We start from the raw sequence: 23,552 nt of genomic DNA, 5'->3' as shown, positions 1-23,552 counted from the left end.
AAACTAAAAATAAAAAAATATATATTTTTTTATTCCACTGTGCATGATTTGACAGCACTAGTTCTGTATCAATGGAGAGAGAATTATGTTCTCCCAATGACATTTCTTCAGTATCTTGGCAGGATCATGGCCTTATACAGAGTTTCTATATGACAAACAAAATTCAGCATTTTCATGGGCTACTATTATTATCTGGTAAAGTATAGGAACAAAGTAGAAAAAAAGGCAGAATCTAGAATACTTTTAATCTACCAAATCAATCCACTATGTGATCTGAATGTCTATTATCAAGTACCTAAAACCAACTTCCATAAGCCTTTTAAAGTAGAATAGATTATTTTTAGACTAACACATTTATAAAACACTAACACATTTATAAAAATATGTTATAATAAAAATATGAAATCACAATCTTTTCAATCCCATGTAAAAGTTCACATCTTTGAGATATGCATGGCATAATTCTGAATATAAACAGTACAAAAGATCACCACGTTATTATTTTCACTGAGTAAATAATAATTTTTGTTATTTTATGTTTACACTATATCCAGTGAATAAAATTCATTTCTCTAGTAGAAAGATTTAATTTAATTAGGGGCGTGAAATATTGTTAGGCATCTTCTATTGTATGAAGCTTTTCAATTATGATTTTCTGATATAAAGTCAACTTGAAAATCAAAAATTTCTAACCTATAGAGGGTCTGTATTAAATAGAACTTTGAGCTCTTTCTCGTTACAGCTGCTTCACAAGCAGCTGGATGGTGAAATAATGCTGGTATTCTGTTCACCTGAATGCATTAACAGTTCATTTATTTGTACAAAAAGCTATTGTTATTTGTGATGGTGATATCCTGGAAACTGAGCATGTTTTAACAAAGGCCTCACACTGTAAAACCCCAGCCTGGTATTGCAGAATACACAAACATACTGATATGACCAGAGGATTAAAAGTCATAAAATCATGCCAAAATCCATGTACTCCCTTACAGAGTGTCATGCCTCAATGCAGCAGTAACATTGGACATCTCAGGCCAGAGAACAATGCTTGCACCATTTCTAAAGATGAGATGAAACCCACCCATTACTTATTGTGCTTGTCTCCTTTGCCTCAGCCCAAGTCAACAGCAAAATTCCTTCTGTCTTTTATGGAGGAAGTGACATTAATTTGTCTTACCTTGTCTCTAATGATCATATTATATTTTTTACTCAGCTACTGCAAATTGACCTTAAAAGAAAGATTGAAGGTATGGAGCTGAATTCTGGAGATTTTTCTCTTTTCCCAGCACATAAAAAGTACAGGAATCCATCACATTGCTTCCCTGGTAGATACTGATGCCATAAAGAACAAAACATTAGCACAGCCACCACCTTAGAAATTAGTTTCCACAAATAGATCTTATGCTTCTGCTGATAAAATTCGTTTGCAATGGTTTTCATAGGAAAAAAAGAAAGACTTAGGTGTCTGGGACAATTTATTATATACATGATCACAAAAAGCTTTCCCCAGTATCATCTTCTTCCAACAATACAAGTAAGCATGGAATATTTTTTATCTATCTATTTATTTATTTGTTTGTTTATTTATTTTTTTTATTAATTTCTTTTTTTGCCAGCTGTCTGAATTTGTTAAAGTTCAAAAAAAAAACAAACCCCACATTTTTCTTTACTTGCATCCTGGAAGCCTATCTAGTATTTTTTTTTATTTAATTCTCTGTCATCAAGCTACGCTAAAGAGTCAGAGTAATAAAAAACTAGATCAGTAAAAGTTTTTATTGTTACTTTATGAAAATCTTTTTCTTAATTTAACTTAAAATTTTAACTTGAGGGCTGTTTTAGGGCTTTCCAGATATCTGGTGAAAGACAAAATTTATTAATATTTTGGTATTAATCCTTCTATGTGTACACGGCAAAAGAAGTAATACGATCAAAATAAATGCTGATTTAGAAGCAAAATGTTGCAACAACAACAATGGAGTTAATATGAGACAAAACGTTTTTAATACTGTGTTTTGCACTTAGGAGCTGTGTTTTCGTAAAAGTTGGGTTCCTTTTTTTTTAAAGCGTTTAGTGACCAAAACCAGCTGCATTCCTAGCAGTTCCTGCCCATCTCAAAGGCAGTGTGAATGACTACGGAAAGAACAGAACCTCTAACCATTCCTTTGTGAATGACTACTGAAAGAACAGAACCCCTAACCATTCCTTTGTGAACGACTACTGAAAGAACAGAACCCAAACCATTCCTTTGTGAATGACTACTGAAAGAACAGAACCCCTAACCATTCCTTTGTGAATGACTACTGAAAGAACAGAACCCCTAACCATTCCTTTGTGAATGACTACTGAAAGAACAGAACCCCTAACCATTCCTCTGTGAATGCCTACTGAAAGAACAGAACCCTAACCATTCCTCTGTGAACGACTAATGAAAGAACAGAACCCTAACCATTCCTTTCCCTCCCGCAGGACCAGCTGCTCCCCACCCTCCCACCTGCAGCGGGGATGGGTTCCCGTGCGCGTACGTGCCGCAGTGTTTGCCCCTCGCTGCGCGGTGCGACGGGGTGGAAGATTGCACCGATGGAAGCGATGAGATGAGCTGCCCCGTGGAGATGCCCACCAGCACAGCCCCGGGCTCCTGCAAGGCAGCAGAGTTCCTGTGCCCTTCCCAGGGCTGTGTCCCGTCCCTCCTGCTCTGTGACGGGGTGCCCGACTGCCGCCTCAGCGAGGATGAAGCTGGCTGCCGTGAGTTACGCCCATGGTTCTCTGTTTTTGGTTGGTTTTGGTTGTTAATTGCAGCCCTGAGATGTGTGGAATGTCTCTGTTTCGGCCCCCGCGTCTGAAGAACAAGTCAGAGCTCTTCAGTTCTCGGTCTTGAAGTTGTTTATTAATTCTTATCTATAAAATTTTCTTTCTGCCCAGCTGAGATCTGCTCAGCAAGGCAGCCAAGGGCACTCTGACTGTCCCCGAGGTGGTGTTGTCTTTTTATACTACAAACTACATATAACATATTTACAATTACTTTCCAATACCTATCACCTATGTTAGACGGTGCACTTCTATTCTAAACCAATCCCCAAGTGCCAGCATCACAGCAGAAGATGGAGACCAAGAAGAAGAAGAAAGGCTAGACACGCCCTGACTCCTCCATCTTGTCCCCATAACCCCCGTACCAAAAATCCTAAAATCTACATTGTCACCCTGTGATAATTTTATTATTATACTATTTAAACTTCTGTGACTTTCAGGTCTTCATACAAAGCTGGTAAATTGCTCCAGGGGTCATAATCAAATCCACAGGTGTTCTGGGCTGTGTGCCAGGGTCTCCAAGCCCCCCGGTGGGGTCCTCGGCAGCTCTGGACACCCGGAGGGATGCGCTGAGTTCCGACACACGGTGGTGGTTATGGCTATGGTAACTTACCCGCCCAAACTTTCTTTCCAGAGTTTTAGAAAAGTTCAACACAATGAAGTTCAGTGTAAAATTCATTATTCCCTTGTCAAATAAACCCCTATTTGTGTCACATATAATGCATTATTGCAGAGATGCTTTACATTTCTAAATAATTTTGCTCATGCATATTAATTTCCTTGCTATAATTTAGTAGAGTGTTTAAAATAACTGCAGTTGTGTTTCTGTTAATATTTACAAGCATTTCCACATTTTTTCCTTAAATCCGTCAGCTGCATTTGCATTGCCTCTGTAACCTCTGATCGTGATATGACAGAAAGATAGGCTTCTGCAGTTCTGTTATTCAGTAACATTTAAGGCAGTCCTGACCTTTCAAGGATTTTGAAATCAAGTCTGTTCATGAAATAGCAGCAATCTCCACCCCAAGCAAGGAAAAGGGCTCACAAACAAAACACAAGGTCAATAGGCTTTGAAATGTAACTGCAATGACATGCCATGGAGAAGCATCTGAAACAAACAGACACAAAAGTGAGTGTCTGCCATTTAAAAATATTTCATTATTAGCAGGTAAACTGAGGCCAAATGTTTTATTCCAGGAATTTCAAAATAATTAGCTACACAGAAAAAAAAAAAAAAAGGCTTTTTACATATAAGCACTTTTCTTCCTAAACTGGTCATGCTCTAAAACCTTTTTAGCATTATTCTCATTCTTATCAGAATGAAAAAAAATGGTAAAAAATATCAGTTTCTAGTGGATTAGAAATTCATGTTCTTTAATATTTTCTATCCAATCTACTAAATATAAATGCAGGCTACTGCTAATGCCAATTATTTAGCAAAGTAGTTTACCAAACTGGCTTGGATTTGACAGACTATCTGTGTAAGTCTTTTGTTTTGAAGTGAACTCTGTGGTTTTGTTGGCAGAAGACATGATTCTGGAGATAACTTTGATGTTAAATTCTACATACCCCAAAGACACATAGAAATTTTGCATGCCCCTTTCTTCAAATAAACCTCTCATGGGTAATCTTCATTTGACCTTGTTTCCTCCTCAATCTGTCCTCTGGTAGAGACATCCATGCTGTGTTCTATTACATGTACATCCCAACTCCACACCACAGAAGCTGATGTGGAGCCTCAAAATTTGAAAGCCAAAAGATCTCCATGATTTTGTGTATTACCTAAACAACTGAGATACTCCTTTGTTTTGTTTATTTTACTGCTTTGACTTCAAAACAAAACCCAAGGGTTAAGAAGAAATTAAATCCTGGTCTATGCAACGACCAAATAGTCTCCATAGATATTTCAGAACTTTGGGTATCTCGGTCTGTAGGAAAATTAGTCAAGTCTATACTTGTTACTCCAAAATTTGGTTCATAGTAAATAAACATGCAAGCCTTGATAGTATAAGATAGAAATACAGAAGCAGTAATTCTTGTTTCTTCACTGAAGAAGATAATTCAGAGAAGCAAAGCAAAGCAGAGAAGAAGGCAAAGCAAAAAGAAAATTATTTGTGCTAGTTTGGAATTAAATCAGTGGAAAGCTGATTAGTGTCACAGCTGGTGCTGAGATCCAGCTGTGTGTGCCATGAGAACACAGTGTTTAATCTTTAGCTTCCTACTTTTAACAGGTGAAAACCCACAGAAGTTTGTTAACTGGGGAAGGTCAGAGAGAAAAAGTAAAAATCTCAAAAATTTCATTCCTTTAATGAAATTTATGCATTATCTATAAAATTGATTGTTGTGCTAGTAACTCCAACCTATGTGTACTCTAATAATAGTACAGATTGAAAGTGGGGATTTATTCTTTTAGATTTTAGATGGATATTTTTTCCTTGGTGCAGATCAAATGTACCTCCTCATTTTAGAAAACTTCAGTTTAGGAGTTACTGACACTTTCCATTTTCTGTCCCATAGCAATTTTATTCTTTTAAGTGGAAAACAAAACACTTAACACTATTTAAGTGTAGAACAAAAGTGTTCTGGGTTCGGAATTCAAGAATTCATCAGGGAAAGTTTTCTTTTGTGATAAAGACTATTTGTCAAAATGCATCTTGCAGAGATTAAGGAAAAAGCCCTAAAGGAGGCCAGGACAAAAAAACTCCAACCAAACAAAAAAACATTGGTCAAGTCCCTACTAAAAACACAGCTTCTACCACAGAAATGCTTTTCTTCATGACTTAGGAATTTATGCAGAGAGAATTTCCTGTAGAGTTCAAATAGCAGTTAGGTTGTACAACATTATGATAATACTCTTTTATACCTGCTAATGAAGTGGATTTGTTACTTGCTGCATTTAACAAAAAAAATTCTGGAGCTGTTTTGCAGTTAAAGATGTTCTACTTGGCTGGCTCTCTTCTTGCTGACAGTTTTAGTGGAGGGTATATTACCTTGCCTATTTAATCTTTTATTTGCCTGATTACAATACTAAGGTTGTAAACCAAACATATTAACACCAGTGGGATGTACACATTAGTTTTCCACAGACCAACATCCTTTTCACCTGATTGAAATGCTAATAGCAATGAATAAAAAGTAATTTTTCAGTTTTCTGTAGTGTACCAAAATGTACATCTTGTAGTTTTGGTAAGCGTTAAATACCTATGAAATATTAAAAATTTTATACTTTCAAAGTGGCTGTGATATCATTATACCTTCTACTGGTTTAGTTTGCACGTGGAAAATTAAATATAGATGAAAATTGGATATTTTTATGTTCATATCTTTACTGGTTTTAGTGCCTCCATGTGGTCTTTATATTCTTTACCTCAGCACCAATAACTTGGTGTCATTGTCCTTAACTGCAAAATTTTCAACTGTTAGGTCCATTGCTATGACTGTTCCCTCTGCAATGTGTTAAAATAATGTGTAAACAAATTGATTCCATCATTTTGAAACTAGTTTCTGAATGTGATTTAATTATGTTTGCTGATACCTTTTTTATGGGTTTTCTTTGGGATTTTGCAGTATATACTCTCTACATTGGGAGTGAATATTCACTCCTTCGCAAATATTACATGGGAAAATTTGGTTTCTGTACCATCTGTGCTCTGTATTTGTTTGCTTATTTAGCATCTCAGTAGTAAAGTTGCATGTCTTTGAAGATGAAAGCTTGGAGAGGTCACACAGATGCAAGTCTGTATCCTACAGCATGAATCAATTTTTCTGCTAGTTTTTGAACTATGAGAAAAATAATACAGCTCATGATAACAACCATGTTACTTTTCATTTCAGCCATTAAAGATTGTTCCAATGGTTCTTTGTTATGTGCTTCAACTAATCAATGTATACCACTCTCCCAGCGTTGTGATGGAGTTGTAGACTGCATTGATTCCAGCCTTGATGAGTCTGGCTGCTCAGGTATTTAGTTTTGCATTAAAATATCGTTTGAAACAAAGAAAGTGTAGTTATTTCCTACTGAATGTTTTGGCAGTCCTCAAACTTGACCAAGGTTCCTCTGCTAAAACTTTGTCAAATTATATTAGGCATGAATTTTCCTGATGAAATCATGACAGATATGAAAGTGAGAAAAATATTTATAATATGCTTAAAATCTTAACATCTTCATAAGAGGTGTTTCTTACCATATAAACACATTGCTCAAAAAACCCCCAACCCTTTGTAGTATACTTTTAAGACTTCCCTTGATTTAGCCAGTTGAGTTAACCCATAGTGTTGAGTAAAAGGCTTGCTTATTTGTGGGTTTGTTGTTTGTTTTTTTTCCAAGTGTATTACAAATCCAGGTTGGAAAATAAACTAAATAGCATTTGTTTTAACACAGTGTATTTGAAAAAATATTCAGGTAGTAGTTAAATGGTAGAGAAAAGTAAGTAGAGGACAATAATACACATTCAAGGTGAATTAGATTTTTATTAACAAAATCTAATAAGTACATAGATGATGGTGATATAAATAATTTATTCTAGATTCAAAATGTCCCCTTAAATTACAGAAAGGTACAGCAGCTCTTCCCCAAGACAGATATAAACTCTTGACCAGTTCTGTACTGACAGCACTCTGCCAGCTTTGCTCAAGTTGCATTAGCTGAGAATTTAATTCTCTTTTTTTTTAATAATTTTTATGAGTTTTGTGATAAAATTTACAACACATATGCATTGCAATGATATAATTCATTATAATATATTAAATGTCTATTTAAAAATTAAAGTTTTTACAAACACTTACTGGTAGGAGGCATCCACAAATTTCTTTGGGAGTGAAATTTGACCCCAAGTATTGTGTTCACTATCTCTCATAGTATCATGAAATGGCTTGGGTTGGAAGGGACCTTAAAGATTACAAATTTGCAATGTCCTTGACTTGGGCAGGGACACCTTCTCAAGCCCAGGTTGCTCATGTGAGAGAAGGAATCATACTTCAAACTTAAAAAATTGCCACTTCTATAATGATGAGAGAATTCATACTTGGTAAATTTGATTTCTAAAAGTTATATTAAATTAAAAGAAATTTATTCTGAAATTAATTCACTATAAAAGAATATAGAACATAAACTAGTAGACATTCATAAGAGTAATTTAAAAATCTTCCACTATTTTTTCAGAAAGCAGTCCTTTTAAGTAAGTAATGCACTTTTCAAAATTTAACCCTGAAATTAGATGTGTCTACACTGAATAGAACTGTTATATGCTGCATGAAACAATTTCATTTTGCATATATTCAAAACTCTTTAGGTCTAATTAGTTTATTACCAGTTATTTTCATACTGAAGAAGATTGAGGGGATTTTTTTTCTTTTTTTGATTTTGAGTTTTTTCTTGCTAAAGCAATGTAAAACTAACCTTCAGTAAAACTAAATCAGATGATGTGGAAATCCAAGTCAAGGGACATAATGAGGATTTAAAAGAATATCACTAAGTACTTCAATGCCTTTTGTCTTTTAAAGCCTGATTTCCCTCATTCTTATGAGAATGTGATTTAAGTGTTTAAATTCTGATTATTTTTAATAAAAGGGTTGGTCATAAAGGAGTGTCTGTTCACCAACCCTATATAAAACCTATTACTAATAATGTAGACAGGTACTAATTAAATATTAGATCAATTCTTTTGGGTCTTATTTTATATATTCCTGTTGTTTGAAAATCAAGTAAGTGGCAAAAATTCTATTTCTGGAGTCAGATGAAAATCTCATTTGAGAAAAATTTGATGCTTGTTCAAGTGCAGCATGAGGATTTCAGTAAGCTCAATGCCACTACATTGCTTTTAGTATTCTTATGACTTCACATTTGTATCACCAAGTCCAGATCTAAAAAAAAAGAAGTTTTGGAAGTGCTAAGCTCTCAAAAGGACAGGTCTTAATATTTTGCCATTTTGAAAATCAGATAATGACAAATGTAATAAAAAAGAGGGGGAAATCACAATTTTTACCTTTATGTTTGCAGCTTGTCCTGAGGAATACTGCAAAAACGGAGGAAAATGCATCCTCAAAGATGACATTCCATTATGCCAGTAAGTTGCATTGGCAGTTGACTTGTGCATGAATTTGGAGAAAACGGCTGTTGAAACAGGTGGTTTGCTCCCCAGGGATTGAAATTATATTTGGTAGAAGTGCATTTTAAAAAATCTCTGTGTGTCTACACTATTTTTATTTACACTCAGTGAGTTAAACCACATTTTGAGAAGAATGTTATTTATCAGACAGAATTTTCTGTAACTTTTATCTTTCATTTCATGAGACAACCTTTTGGCCTGACTGCCTAAGTTTTCTGTCTCATGTTTCACTGCAACATTTCAAAACATATATTTCTGTGCCTTATTTGCAGCAGGGTGTTGTATAGCTCAGATGAGATTTTGCAGCAGGCCTCATACTCATCTTCATCTTCCTGTTAGGCTTTTGGAAAAAAAAAAAAAAGGTTTTTTTCCACTTATTCTCCACAAAAAAAGGGGTTTAAAATATGCTTTCTTTTTCCTGGAAATACTCTCTGATAAAAAAAAATAATGTATGCAATTCTGGTGTAGAATGTACGAGCCATTAGAAAGAGTCTCAGGATATCTGAAGCAACTCTTTAAAACAAGATATCACTGTTTCCCTTTGGGAAATTAGAGGAGACTTTCTAAGTGCAAAGAAAGTGATGGTGTGTGTTGTGTTATCATGCTTTTGTCCTTCACATGCTCCAGTGGAGCTTGCCAGAGTTTGCCAAATTACTAAAGAAGTAACTGTTTTATCACAGTAGCTACCTTATTCAAGATTAGATACTAAGCTTTGTCTCCTGGTTGCCAGGAGATGCACATTAATGAGCCTGATTTGTCTTTCAACACAGGTTTATCCTTGATTGGATGGAGAAATGTAATATATAACATAGAAAATATGGGGACATTCATATAGGGTATTCAGATTTTGGTTTTAGAAAAAACTGTTAACTACCTGCAGATTTCCCCAAAGATGTCCAGTATAATAGAACAGAGAATAGTCTCTTGCCAGAGAATCCAAAAATCTTGGAATTTCATCAAGGTGGTGCTTCAAAAATTTTTTGAGCACATAGAGAGAAAGGGAACAAAAAATCATAGGGAAAGATTGCAGAATGAAAAGTCAGCAGAAAATAAAGGTATTTGCAATAGGAGGTTTGTAATTTGTAGATTAAATCATTGATCAAAAATAAAATTGTTTGTAGGGACAAAGGGCCGGGGGAGTAATTGAGATTTTAAGTGTACAAGAGAATTATGAGAATTGAATTTCTGTTCAGACTTGCAAGAGAAAGTAACCCAAACTAGCAAATATTTTTTACCCACAGAAATAAAAAACAGTTGGAATAAAAACAGTAAATAAAACTAGTAAGTAGGGTAGTTTACCTCAGCATTCAGTAAGAAACATATTTAATTCTGATGTAATGCACAGGCAACCAGAGCAAAGGCACAAAAAAAAATCCTTGACTGGGAGGTTGACATAACTTCAAAAGTTGTACTTGCTTGTGTTGGGGAAGTTGGTCCTCTCTGCACAAGAATGCCAGAACACCAGGGCATGTTGCAATAGACTTTCTGAGAACTCCCTGCAGGGGAAGTGGCTGGCTGGAGAACTACAAATTGAACTAAATACCATTTAAGGCTTTATAATATTTTAAAGGAATTACTTATATATATAATTACAGGAGAGTTAACCATTACTACAATAAACTTCTGCTTGACTTTTTGAAATTCCACATCAAGACCATAAAAAGACCAAAAAAAAAAAAGACCCTAAAAATATACCTGAAATAATTTCAAATGTAGAAGCATATTAGTTTTCAATACTCGAGGGGAAAACAACAAAATTACGGAACCAGAAACAAACAACTCCCCAAAATCCCAAAATAATTGAACAAAAATAGAAATTATAATGAAAAATATGCTATTTTTCATCTTTTAGTTCTCAGTTCTTACTCTAAGTTTCCTGAAAAATAAATAATAAATTTAGCTAGAAATATCTTAGTCCCTTGACAGCAACTGTTTTTCTAGACTGCAGGATAGGTCAGGAGAAAAAGCAGAGTGTTTAAGAGTGCAGAAATCCTGTTCCACAGCAAAGAGACTCTTGAAAAGAACAGAGTCCAGATACTGCCCTGCCACAGAAGTGACAGAGTCTTCCTCAACACCCAGAGGCAATTGTGTGGGGATCAAAGTGCTCTTAGAAGTCCCTGGGTTTGACTAATACTATTCAGTGACACAGTGGAAAAGGAGAAAATTTGTTAACATATCCTTTCCTTACTATTTTATCTGGCAAAATGGATTCTGGTCTTCCCCCAAGTGAGATGATTGTGCTGTAGTTTCTATAAAACAAAACCTGAGTCTGGAGTTTAAAAGTAATTCTCAGGCCTCCCTGAGACTGTTGGTTTGGCAAAAAATTGGAGTGGACGGCTCTCAAAGCTTCATCTGTTCCATCAAGTTCCTATAAGAACTGAAATTGCTGCTCATTTTAGGCTAGTTTGAGACTTTCTGGAAAACATTTTTACTGATGATAACAGCCAAGTTTTTCTGTGGATTTAATGCAGTGGGGTTGAAGTAGTTGACTGTACATCCTTCTTCCAATAGTTAAACCTGCAGGAATGGGAACAGTGGATTTGCAGTAGCTGCTTAGGCAAAAGAAAGCCCTAGCATCTGAACTATTTGAAGAGAGTGAAAGCAGGCAGTAGATTTTTTACATTTAGTGCTTCTCCAGTTCCTTTGATGCTGTATGTTTTTACATGTGTGAGCTTGTGTAGCTTAGACATATATGTATAAAGTTAATATTTAAGGCACTACTCTGCCTTTCAAGAGGATGTAACTAAGAGGGATCAGTATCAGTGGAAGGTGAGCTCTGACATCCCTTTGTGAATAGATGTCTGTAGGCCTGGTGAAAACAAAAGCAGTGGTTACAAGTCTAGATAAATTTTCAGTATATATTGGAGTGGGTAAGAAAGCTGATGTATCAGATTGCTGTAATTTTTGTTCATGCTGCTGAAAACAGCTTGTCTAGGCTGGTGCGTAATGACTACAATAACATCAGTGGGATGCCCAGTGTTTGAGAATGTGACTGCTTAGTTCTGGTGGATGCTCTCAGTGAGAGCATGTGAGTAAATGCCGGGCACTGGTGCTTGGGTGATGGTTCTCTTCATACATAGAAGGAGGAAGCTTGATGGTTGATCCTCCTCAAACACAGCTTCATGGTTGTCCTGCTCCTGCTTGGTATTTGTATTTTGAGTTAGCTTTGAAAGTCACTTGCACTTGTTTCTGCTATTTGGTCAGGAGAGTAATTGAGGTGCATATTGAACACATTTTTCTTGTACTTTCTATTTCATGGGTATTTTCTTTGTCTGCCAAACTAGATGGAGCTTTAAGCTGAAATTCTATGGCCACTCTCATTTGACAAAATGGGACTCTCATTTGACAAAATGTGGCTCCTATTTGTCCTGACTGAGGTCTCTTCTGTAGTCAATGTGCAGCCAAGTGGCTGGTGCTGGCAATCAGCTACTATGATTGCACCAGCAAATCACGATAATTTGAGCAATAATGACCAGAATTTTTGCAATTTCCATCCTCCGATTTCAAAATAATTCCTTTGATTATATGTATGCTTTCCCCGACTGCTTGTCCAACGTTTCTTTGTGTTTGTTTTATTTTTGCTTTAAAGTGAGACCACAGACTCCTGGAAACGTGGGAGAGGAATATAGAGGAAAGGAAGCAAGCTGGGAAAAGCGTGTTTCTAACACACTAAAGTAGAAGGATGAGGCTTCAAAGATTGTACTAGTATTGAAAGAGAAATAAAACCACTGAGAACAGAAAAAAACCCGCAAAAAACCACTAAACCAGACTCTTCATACATGCTTTTCATTCTTATCCAAGTAGACAAGAGTGATATTAAACATGCACATTCAAAATGTAGTAAACTTCACATATAATAAATATTAAATCATCATCAAATCTTCAAATGGTTTGGGTGGAAGGAAACTGTAAAGTTCACCTAATCCAACCCCTCTGCAATGAGTAGTTTCATCTTCAATTAGATCAGATTGCTCAGTACCCCATCCAACTTGACTGTGAATCTACCACATCTCTGGGCAATATATTTCAGCATTTCACAAAGTTAGTTTCAAAAATTTCTTTCTTATGTCTAGTCTGAATCTCCCCTTCTTCACTTTAAAACCAGTATTCCTGGTCCTGTTCTTGCAGGCCCAACTGAAAATAGAATTGTTTAAGTTGGAAAGGACATAACACAATGCTTGACTTTCCCTTTATTTTACACAAATATTTTCAGCACAATATACCAAATTTTGGAGTAGTTACACTGAGTAGTACTAAAGAGCATATGAGAGCACTTTTATTCTTGTCTGGACTGTAAGAAGGTTCTATCCTTTACCTAAAAGAAAAAGTAATTGCATTCACTTAATTAAACAATCATATTACACATTAGAAATAAATCTTCATTAAACAGTTTTTAAATTCACTGAATATGTTACTTCTCTCTAACTGGGCTGTGGAGATTGAAATGCAAGGAGTCATTATGAATAGAAAATTAAATATTATTGTCTTTTTGGTTGTGTATCTAAATGCTGATTTGGCCCAAAATACAGAAACCTAATTATTTTGTTTTTTCTTTTATGTCATAAAAGTAAAGATTACTTTCTCTTTTGTTTCTTTTACAAAAAGAATTGGTTTTACAGGGTAACCATTCATTCAGAGAAGTGGAATTCTTGTCTCTTCTTTTTAGAAAAACTACAGGTTAATTGGTCCTCTATTTTTTACTTCTTTCCTTCTCATTTTTACAATGAGCTTGTTATTTTAACACAAATTATCTGTTTTACATTGCAAACAAAGTATTTAATCATGAGTAGTACAGTAGCAAACAATATTTCACAAAATTAAAAAAAAACCAAGGGAGTGTTTTTGGTAGTTGAAACATAGTTAAACCATTCTAGTAAGCATGATAAACTTTTCAGGAGCTCTGCAAGTGGCATGCAGCATCACATAATGTCTTGGTAGACTATTTGATCCCTTTTCCAGTTAAGTATCATATAAGGCAAAGGAGGTGAATCCTACATCCTCACTGGACAATATTTTTCAGTGACTAACATAGGGTTCTTCTTGGTTTTTTCCTAAATATGTTTGACCTTGGATCTACTCTTACTTCTTCTGCGTTACTGGATTTTGAGGACTGAGGGTGATAGTTATCTTTACAAACTAAACGTGGGAGGATTGTTTTTATATCACACTGGATGTCAGGAAAACTGAGTGATAATAGTATTCCAGCCTAAGAAAATAAAATGTTTGGAAGCATCTGGAATGTGATTTGACGGAAATATGAAGTTTAACACTGATGATATAGAAACACCAAGCCATGAGTAAAGAGAGTTTATAAAAAGAGAAGAGAGCAGTTTCCATTTCAGCTACATTTTCTCCTGCTCCTCTCAGAAATTCCCACCTCAGAGGGAGGATTGCTGGCATAGCAGCTGCTGATTCACTGCAGATTGTTAATGGCCCAAACAAAGCAAATTGGTACTGATTTCACTTCTTCCCTAAGAATTTTCTTTTAGGTTTACTGAACAAGTGGGACATGGGTAAATTGTTAATGCTAAATTGAGCATATACACCTAGTCAGGGAAGTTTTAGTCATGAAAATCAATTGTACATAGAGGAGCAATGAAATAAGGATGTAGCCATGGATAAAAACAAAAGCCTTGATGAGTAATCAAAAATATAAGACACTGAAAACAAATGTCATGTTGACATTTGGATTTTGGGAAGCAAAGACACATCTACAAACATATATAGCTGATAAAGAGAAGGGGTTTTTTCATATCTTTCCGTTACCCAAGTCTCATTTGAAAAGTGATGCTGGTGCAAATTAAGTAACAAATTCAGGTTACCTGAGTTGGGTATAATTAAGAATAGGAAGACAAGTTAATATATCTATTCTTCAGAAAAAATTTGACACAATTTTCCATGAAAGAAAATAGACAATATGATGATGGAAATGCATTTTAAACGTTTGCTTACAGAAAACTGTTTCCTAAAGTTTTTGTTCAGTCTTGATCCTTTCTTATTTGGAAACTTGTCATGAAATCAAGATGCTTGATCCAACAATACCCTTGCCTTTTAGTTTTTCACATTCTAACTTCATGGCCTTTTCCAAAGGAAAATCCTAGGGGGATTATGGTGCAGTGTGACAGAAACTCAGCTGCAAAAATCTTACCATTTGATCTCTTTTGGAATAGTTGGGATGAAAAAGCTTTTGCTTCTCGTGCTGATTGCCTGCTCACAGGATGTTCAGTGATCATTTATCAACACAAAAAAAAAGTAAAATCTTTTGAATCCTTCATATATCAGAATTTATAAAATACTGTTCCTTCATTTGGAAAAATATATGTCAAATTTGTTTAATGAGTTAGGATTTTTTTTCATTTAGTTGTACGAAGTGAGTTCAAAGTAAATACATTTGGCCAAATAACTTTTATCTAGTGAGAAACTTGCCATTGAGCAATTATCAATGGCATACACTGGCTATCTTTTGTATTTAGAAGGAGTTTACTTCAAGTGTTGCTCTTCTTCTTCCTCTACAGATAATAGTATGATCCTGAGGTCTGCTCTTTATCACACTGAAGCCAGCTGCTTCATTTGCAACTTCTAGAAATGAGGGGAAAAAAACCCTGATATTTATCTTAGTTAAACCTAATTGAATACACAGGGCCGTTTGCCACCTTCTGCAGTGAGGCAAGGATATGCCATGAAATTCTCTTGTGAGTGGTCTGAATAAGGTGATTGCTTAATCCAATGATTTCAGAAGGAATCTTTTTTTGGTGTTCTTATTATAGAACTAAAACAAGGTTGTCCCTATGTAACTGCTAAAGTTTGACTGCACATAATTGAGAACGAGATGTTAGAGTCAAATAAATAAATACAACTGAATAGACGCAAAGAATGGTCTCACAACAGATTTCTGATCATATCTTTTAGAAATCTCTAACATTTGATTCAAATGTAAATCAGACTTCCTCATTTAAGTCTTCAGTTTTGGTCTTTTTTTTACAGAAAAAGAAATTTCAAGATGTCTTTTAAACTGGAAACAAACTAGGTAGCTTATAGTCTTTCTGTCTTTTCCTGAGGTGAAATATGACTGTGACAAATGAAAAAAGTTTTGCTTGAATGACCCATTGATAGAATCAGAAGAGCAGTCATAGTGGAAGTGCTTATTTGAAATATGGCCCACAGGTCAGTTTGGAAAACAAACTGTGAACTATGAATTTTTCAAATTGCCTCTTCATTATATGTTTGCTGAGTGGGGAGATTTTTACTTGTTAAGAAAATCAGCAAGGAATTTCTGGAACAATTTTAAGTTAAAGAACTTGATGAACACTTTGTACAACCTTTTCTTGCAAAATTTTGGAGTTGAAAGGTGCTAACACAGCTTCAGGAATAAAAGTAACTGAATGTTTTATTAAAAGGTGATTTTCCTACATTATCAATGTCATTGCAACTCTCAAGATCAGAGAGAGAATTATATTTAGTAGCTGAACAAAATAATTGATGTTTTAATTTGAAGATACTATAATCTAATTGAGAAGGGTGTAATTTAGCAGCTACAGTGAAAATTACTTGGACATATAATAATGATGAAGCAAAAAAAATTTCTCCTCAGAATTCAGCAATGGTTGAACCAGCAATGCTAATGTTGCTGAAAGGATTCAACTTTTCTGATAAATATCCTACATTTCTCATTTGATTTTCAATTTGTTCTTTTAAGAGGTTCAAAGCAAAATGAGGACACTGCAAGGTGTAGGAAACCACAGCTGGATTTTTATTATTACTAAGTGCAACGAACCTTTACCTTGTATACAGAATGACTTGTACACAAAACTCTAGACTTTATTACATTTAAAATTCAGGAGATAGGTTTGTCTTCAGTAGGGAAAAGCTTAGGATGTGGGAATTGTATGTGTAGGAGAGGATGTATTTTGAGTAACGAGAGATTTTTATATGGGAGAATGTTAATTAATGTTGGATATTGGATGTTTGCCAATGTATGGAGGGTCCCCTGAAGGGTTACTCCTACTAATACCAGATGCTCAGAAATAGAAAACATGGATAGAAAGCTTTAAATCAAAACATTTTTTGTTCTATTTTGTTCAAAACAGGAAAGAATAGCAGTAGAATAATAAATACTTTTCCAAAGAGAGTAAAAAGGGAACAGGAACAATTGAGGAAGTATAAACAAGGATTGCAAAGATTCTTGTTCTCCAGCCACTCCTACTTCACATTCATGTGGCTGTCTTTTGTTGACAGAAATTTAAAAACATCTGGACATATCTATTCATAGGCACATAAATTGGTCTAAATTTTTGGATTATATTAAGTCAAACAATAATTTAGAAGTCTGGGTTTAGATAGTCTTACTTAGACTGAGTTATGATCTTTTTACAAATTCAGTCTTCCTGGATTTAAGTGCAAGTAAGAAGCAGTACTTGGAATGAAAACCAATATTTTCACTCCCTAAGATTGCACCTGCATGTCTGCATATCAGACTTTGTTGTCCAGAATGACAATCAGCTCAGTGTTAGAGGCCTCTCTGTAGGAGGCACCTGGAGGCTGCCATTGGATACACCTAATCCAATACAGAATGTGCCATAAAAGCTGCAAGGCACACTTCTGGAAAACAGGTATGTCATGAAGCGTGTTGACAAGAATTTTAATTGTGACTAAAATGAGCACTCTGATACAGATGGGTCTGGGCTGAGGATGCCAGGAAAGATGGGAATGGTGGAGGTCTGTATTTGAGGGCCTGTGCTCTTGTGTAAATCGTGTAGAAAAGACATACATCTTGTATTCTGTACCAGCCACAGCCTGACATTTGGCCCACTCAGTCTGACCCACTGGACACACTGGTGTCACAATGTCATCAAGCTATCTTGCATGTTTGCAATTTTCCCTCTTGTTCAGTCAGTGAGAATTGAAGTCTCTGAGAATTATACCTTTTGTGCGGTTGCTAGGTGGCCAAGGGATTTCCAAAAAGCAGCAAATTCTACTAAATTAAGAACTTTTGAACTTTTCTTTCCAGCATTGACTGATCTGGAAAGCTCCATGCAGTTTAATTTTCAACACATACAAACACTGAGGATTTTTCTCAGTGCTTGGAAGGAGCTTTTCATGTTTGCTATTGCTCTAATCAGCTACTAGGTTACATCTCTAAGCAGGAAGCAGTAACTATGTGCTGTTCCCACACAGAGACTTGTGTGTCCTTTGGATAAAAAAGTACACATACCTTTAAGCTAAAATGATTTTGTCTGCATCCAGTGTAAAAGTCATATTTTCAATGTACAGAAACATTTTTCATTAAAAGTATATATTGGATTGTAAGACACAAATGAACTTTGAAATGTCCTCTGGAGTATATCAAGGTGATGTCGCTCATGCAAGACTTACATTGTGGATCTCTACACCAGAGTCACTGCAGGAATAAATGTCTGTGGTGGGCTGACCTTGGCTGGGTGCCAGATGCCCACCCAAGCCACTCTGTCACTCCCTTCCTCAGCTGGACAAGGGAGAAAAAATATAATGAGAAGTTTGTGCATTGAGATAAGGACCAGGAGAGGTCACTGAGCAATTACCATAACAGGCAAACCAGAATTGACTTAGGGAAATTATTTTAATTTATTGCCAATCAAATCTGAGTAAGGCAATGAGAAATAAAAACTAGATTTTAAAATGCCTACCCCCCCTCTCCCCTATTCCCAGACTGGACTCCATGATAACTAGGTTAACTCTGCAATAGGACAAGAGATCACAGTCTTATGCTGTTCTAGGGGAGATTTAGGCTGGACATTAGGAAGAAATTCTTCACAGAAGGAGTGATAGGAGTGATTTGATATTGGGACAACCTGCTCAGGGAGGTGGTGGAGTCAGTGCCCCTCTAGATGTTTAAGGAAAGACTGGATGTGGCACTTAGTGCCATGGTCTAGTTGAAATGGTGGTGTTGGGTTATAGGTCAAACTTGATATCTCAGAGGTCTTTTCCAACCTAATTGATTTTCTGATTCCTCATTTTCTCTTCCTCCTTCTCTCTGTCAGAGCAGGGGGATGAGGAATGAGGGTTGCAGTAACTTCATCCCAGGGGCAGCCACCATTGCTTATGTGCTCAGCCTTGGCCAGTGCCAGATCCATCTTGCAGCCAGCTGGCATTGGGTCCACTGAACATGGGGGAAGTTTCTGGCAGCTTTTCACAGAAGCCACCCCTGTAGCCCCATTTAGCAGATATCAAAACCTTGCCATGAAAACCCACTAAAACATCAATCATCAAACTAGTTTTCAGAATTCAGTAAACTGCAGGAGGCTGAGCTTTTGTTTGTTAGATTTTAAACGATGGAGGTGAGAAAGGTTTCTTTGTAAATTGTGTTAAATTGAGTTTGTGTAACCAGATTTTGGTAGCTGGGAGGGGCACTACAGTTGGGGCTTCAGTGAAAAGCTGCTGGAAGATTCCCCCAGGTCTGACAGAGCCAATGCCAGCCAGCTCCAACACAAATCCACCACTGGCCAAGGCTGAGCCAACCAGAGAAGATGGTAACACCCCTGTGATAACATATCTAAAAAGAATAAAAAAGTTGTTACACAGATGTAATTGCATGAAGAGAAGAGAGGAATGAGAACATGTGAGAGCAACAATTCTACAAACACCCAGGTCGGTGGAGAAGGAAGGGCAACTCTCCAGACCAGAGTTGAGATTGCCCTGCAGCCCATGGCGAAGACCATGGTGAGGCAGCTGTGCCCCTGCAGCCCAGGGAGATCCATGGGGATGCAGAGATCCACCTGCAGCCCATGGGGGAAACCCACAACACTGCCTGGGACCTGCAGACTCATAGAAAGAGGAGGCCATGCTGGAGCAGATTTTTTGTCAGGACTTGTGATCCCATGGGGGAGCCACTCTGGAGCAGTCTGTTCTTGAAGGACTTCATCCCATAGAAAGGGACCCATGTTGGAGCAGTTCCTGGAGAGCTGTAGCCCATGGGAACCCAGGCTGGAGAAGGTTGTGGAGAATTGTCTCCAATGGGAAGGACCCTCAGTGGAGCAGAGGAAGGGCTTCTCTCCCTGAGCAATGTCAGAAACAACCTGTGATGAGCTGATAGTATGGTCATTCCTCATCTCCCTGCACCGCTATAAGGAGAGTAGAAAGAGCCTGGCAAGAAGGGGGGGAGTGTGGGAAAGATGTTTTTAAGATTTATTTTATGTCCCACTGTCCTACTCTGATTTTGATTGGCAATAAACTCAACTAATTTCCCCAAGATAAGTCTGTTTTGCCCTTGACAGTAACTGGTGAGTGGTGTCTCCCTGCCCTTATCTCAATTGTGAACCTTTTCTTTTTTCTATTTTCTCTCCCTGACCAGTTGTGGAGGGGAGTGATAGAGTGGCTTTGGTGTGTACCTGTAACCCAGCCAGAGTCAACCCACCACAAACTGTCTCCCTGGGCATGAGAAAAGTAATTCACCAGGATGCTTGATATTTTATTTGCAGTATGCATATTTTTGTATTAGCAGACCTAGATAACAAATTATCATATGGCTTCCCAACTATGCTGAATTAAACTGTGCCTTTTCTTACCCTCTGGGCAGCCACATGAAAGCCCAAACCATGATCATTCTCTCTGTGGTCAGAGAGAAAGACTTGTCATCAAGCCCAAGGTGTCTTCTCCATTTTTGACTCTAGTTCTGTACATACTTAGGGTGCCTTGGCAGCTGTATAAATTCCTTGGATACAGGAATATATCAGTTGTGTATAAACACATGCATTGCACCTAGGCTAACCTCAACAAGTGCCTTTGTTGGAAGAGAAAATAGTATTGGAGCCAACAATATGTGACAATGGCTTCTTTAATGTAAGTGCTAGGTGAGATTATACAGTAAGGACTGTCTAAATTCTAAGATTAAGAGTGTTTGAGTTCTGGGTCGTTAACTTACTATATTAGAAAATTATTTTTATTGCCTCATGAGTTTCTTGCTTCCACTTAGAACTTTCCAATTTCTTACTTTAATCTTTTTGCCATTCATCCTTATTAACTATTGCATTTTCCACTGATGAAATGTCTGCTCAACTGAGTTTGGTGGCAAAAGTTGTGCACAGTGAAGAAAATTCCTTAGGGTTGCAAAATGGAGCTAACAAGATGACTGCCTAGAAAATGGAGCCTGTGTTATGCAGTCCTTGCATGCTTGGGTTTCCTATGCAAGCAACTGATAGTGTAGCTTTGTATGACTAGGAGCTGAACAAAACATTTTTTAAGCAGTGATACATAGAACAATTCTACTCTTCACAGAGCAGAATTCCAGTCTAAAAATAGTTATTTCTTCTCTGGTTGCTTCATTTTCAGATTTTAAGTACTCTTTTGCAATCAAGCAATTTTTATTGATTTTCAGGTAAATTAAAGTGCATGGTTTCATTTATATTGTAGTCTATCAAAAAAATATTAAATTTAAAAGTCAGGAGTTAATAAGAGACTTCAACAGATGAGGAAAAAAAGCTTTTATTTGCCTTGTTTTTGTTTGTCCTTTATTCTTTATCTTTTGCAAATCAATATTTTATTAATGTGAACTTTTCGGGGAACTTAGTAAAATGGAACAAAGGTCTCCTAAAACTCGTTAATATTTTAGTGTGTGGAAAATAGAGTATGTTTACATAGTCATAAAAGTTCACAAATATTTTCTTCCTGCCTCTCTGGCTTTCAGAGTTTAAGGTGATATGATTTGGCAGAATGCATTTTAAGAGGCTACACAGCAGCTACTCGTTGTTATAGTTCTGGTGTTGTAATAGGTGTCATCAAAATTTTCTTCATTTATAAACTTCCCTTATGATATCAGTGAAGCCGCTTTGTTGCTAATAAGATCAGCACAAAACCTTACATACTGAGAGTGTTGTACTTAATGGAAGTAGCTGAGAACTTTTCTTTCTGAGAGATCATAGGATAGTAGAAGAAAGGTAGAAATGAACATACAGCTGTGTAGCCAATACCTCAAACTACATTATACCAGTATAGCAAGTATAGCAAGTACTCTTCGTTTAGCTTTTAAATATATGTATACACACACACACACATATAATGCTTCTACAGCTATCTGTATAAGTAAAACTTTACTGCCCTTAAAATTCTTTTCAGTATGCTGGGACTACAGACAGCAGCATAAAAGTATCTGTAAGCCCAGGAGTTGGTGATATATCTACTGCTTTGTTCTGATCTACAAAAATCAAACTGCCACAGAACTATGAACACCTCATTTCAAGGTGGGAACATACAACACAATTGTGCATTTAAATATAATACAGAAGTCGGTATATTATCAAATTACTCTTTGTTAACTTTTTAAAATTGTATATTTATTTGTATTTTCATTGAAACCTATCAGAGAGTAAGGTCAAAGTAAGATTTTAATAAGTGTGAGAATGCAACCAAGACAATGGAACTTATCATATTTTATTTCTGTCTGCTCAACATTTTATATGATAAAACCATTATGTATTTGAAAAAAAGATGGTGAAACACTATCAGCTTTCTCTGTGCAGTCTTATATCTACTAGTAGGTCAATGTCACTTGAATTTTAGTCTTGTAAAAAATCTTCCAGAAACCCTTTTCTTTAATCATTTAGAACTGTCTGCAATTCTACACTCTGGATTTCTAAGGGTAAAAAATTGCATTTGTATCTTGCACATTCTTTTCAGTTTTTTCATTTTAAGATGCATTCTTACCCAAAATATCTCACTAAATTTTTTTTCCCAAATTGTCATCATCATGCATCTCAGTTAATGCAGCATTGACCCTCCTTGCTTGGATGACTAAAAAGCTTTTAGGTCAGTGCTCTTCAAAAGCAGCTCCAGAGAGGATCCCTTTTTTTTTTCTCTGCTCCCTTTTCCGTACTGCATCAAATGTTAAATATTGACCCTGCTTTCCTAGCCTTCATAATTTATTCCAGCTCCATCTGTAATTTCTTATTTAGCAAGTACAGCTGGAATATGTTTGCATACTTGTTGCTCAGAGAGTATAACCTGTCCTCTACCCACTGCAGAACAATAGCAAAAGATTGTTTTAACAGGTCTGCACTCTTCACAAAGTGTAGAGTACAATTAAACAATACTGTTTGTACTAACTGAACAGAAGGCAGGTTTCTCTTCCAAAAGAACTGCATTCCAAATGTTCATGAAACAAGGACTGAGCTCAGGAAGGAATTAGGCATATGCTTTCCTCATAAATCCAGAGAATCAAAGCGTAGGATAAAAATCCTTCCTTTGACATCTGATCTTCTTTTACATTTTTTTTTCTTCAGTCCCTAGCCTTGTTTTTTATTAGTTACTTTATTCCAGTAGTAACAGTTGATATTGGCATGCAAAAGATGGAACAAATTATTTGGCAAATGTTCAAGATTATCTTTATTTGAACATATCTTCTTACATCTATGAAGAATGGATAAGTAGTCAAAAAAATGCACAGCAGTGAACTTTACAATTCACTTCTTAAGGCAGGCTAGACTGCAAGATTCAAAGTTATGTTGTTGTTTCAGAAGTACACATGTGCTGCGATATTAATCATAATTGAGCTTTCCTCCTTTTAGCAGGCTCAAGAAATTACTTTATAGTTCACAAGCTCTTTGGGAAAGAAGAAAACAAACAAACAAAACTGCAAACAAAACTACAAACAAATAAACAAACAAACAAACC

General features: G+C 36.2%; 1 protein-coding gene across 1 annotated transcript in view; it reads left to right on the top strand.

The window, feature by feature from the left end:
* The window catches only part of MALRD1 (MAM and LDL receptor class A domain containing 1), a 230,646-nt gene that overhangs the window by 177,256 nt on the left and 29,838 nt on the right, over positions 1-23,552 (top strand). Inside the window, exons 33-35 of the mRNA XM_058018380.1 lie at positions 2,467-2,742; positions 6,640-6,765; positions 8,804-8,870. Of these exons, the coding sequence (XP_057874363.1) occupies positions 2,467-2,742; positions 6,640-6,765; positions 8,804-8,870 (469 nt within the window). The remainder of the gene's footprint in view (positions 1-2,466; positions 2,743-6,639; positions 6,766-8,803; positions 8,871-23,552) is intronic.

This window comes from Melospiza georgiana, chromosome 1 (assembly GCF_028018845.1).
Source record: "Melospiza georgiana isolate bMelGeo1 chromosome 1, bMelGeo1.pri, whole genome shotgun sequence".
NCBI classification, from domain to species: domain Eukaryota; kingdom Metazoa; phylum Chordata; class Aves; order Passeriformes; family Passerellidae; genus Melospiza; species Melospiza georgiana.
The sequence above is the reverse complement of the archived record's forward strand: the minus strand, read 5'-3'. Positions and strand labels throughout refer to the sequence as shown.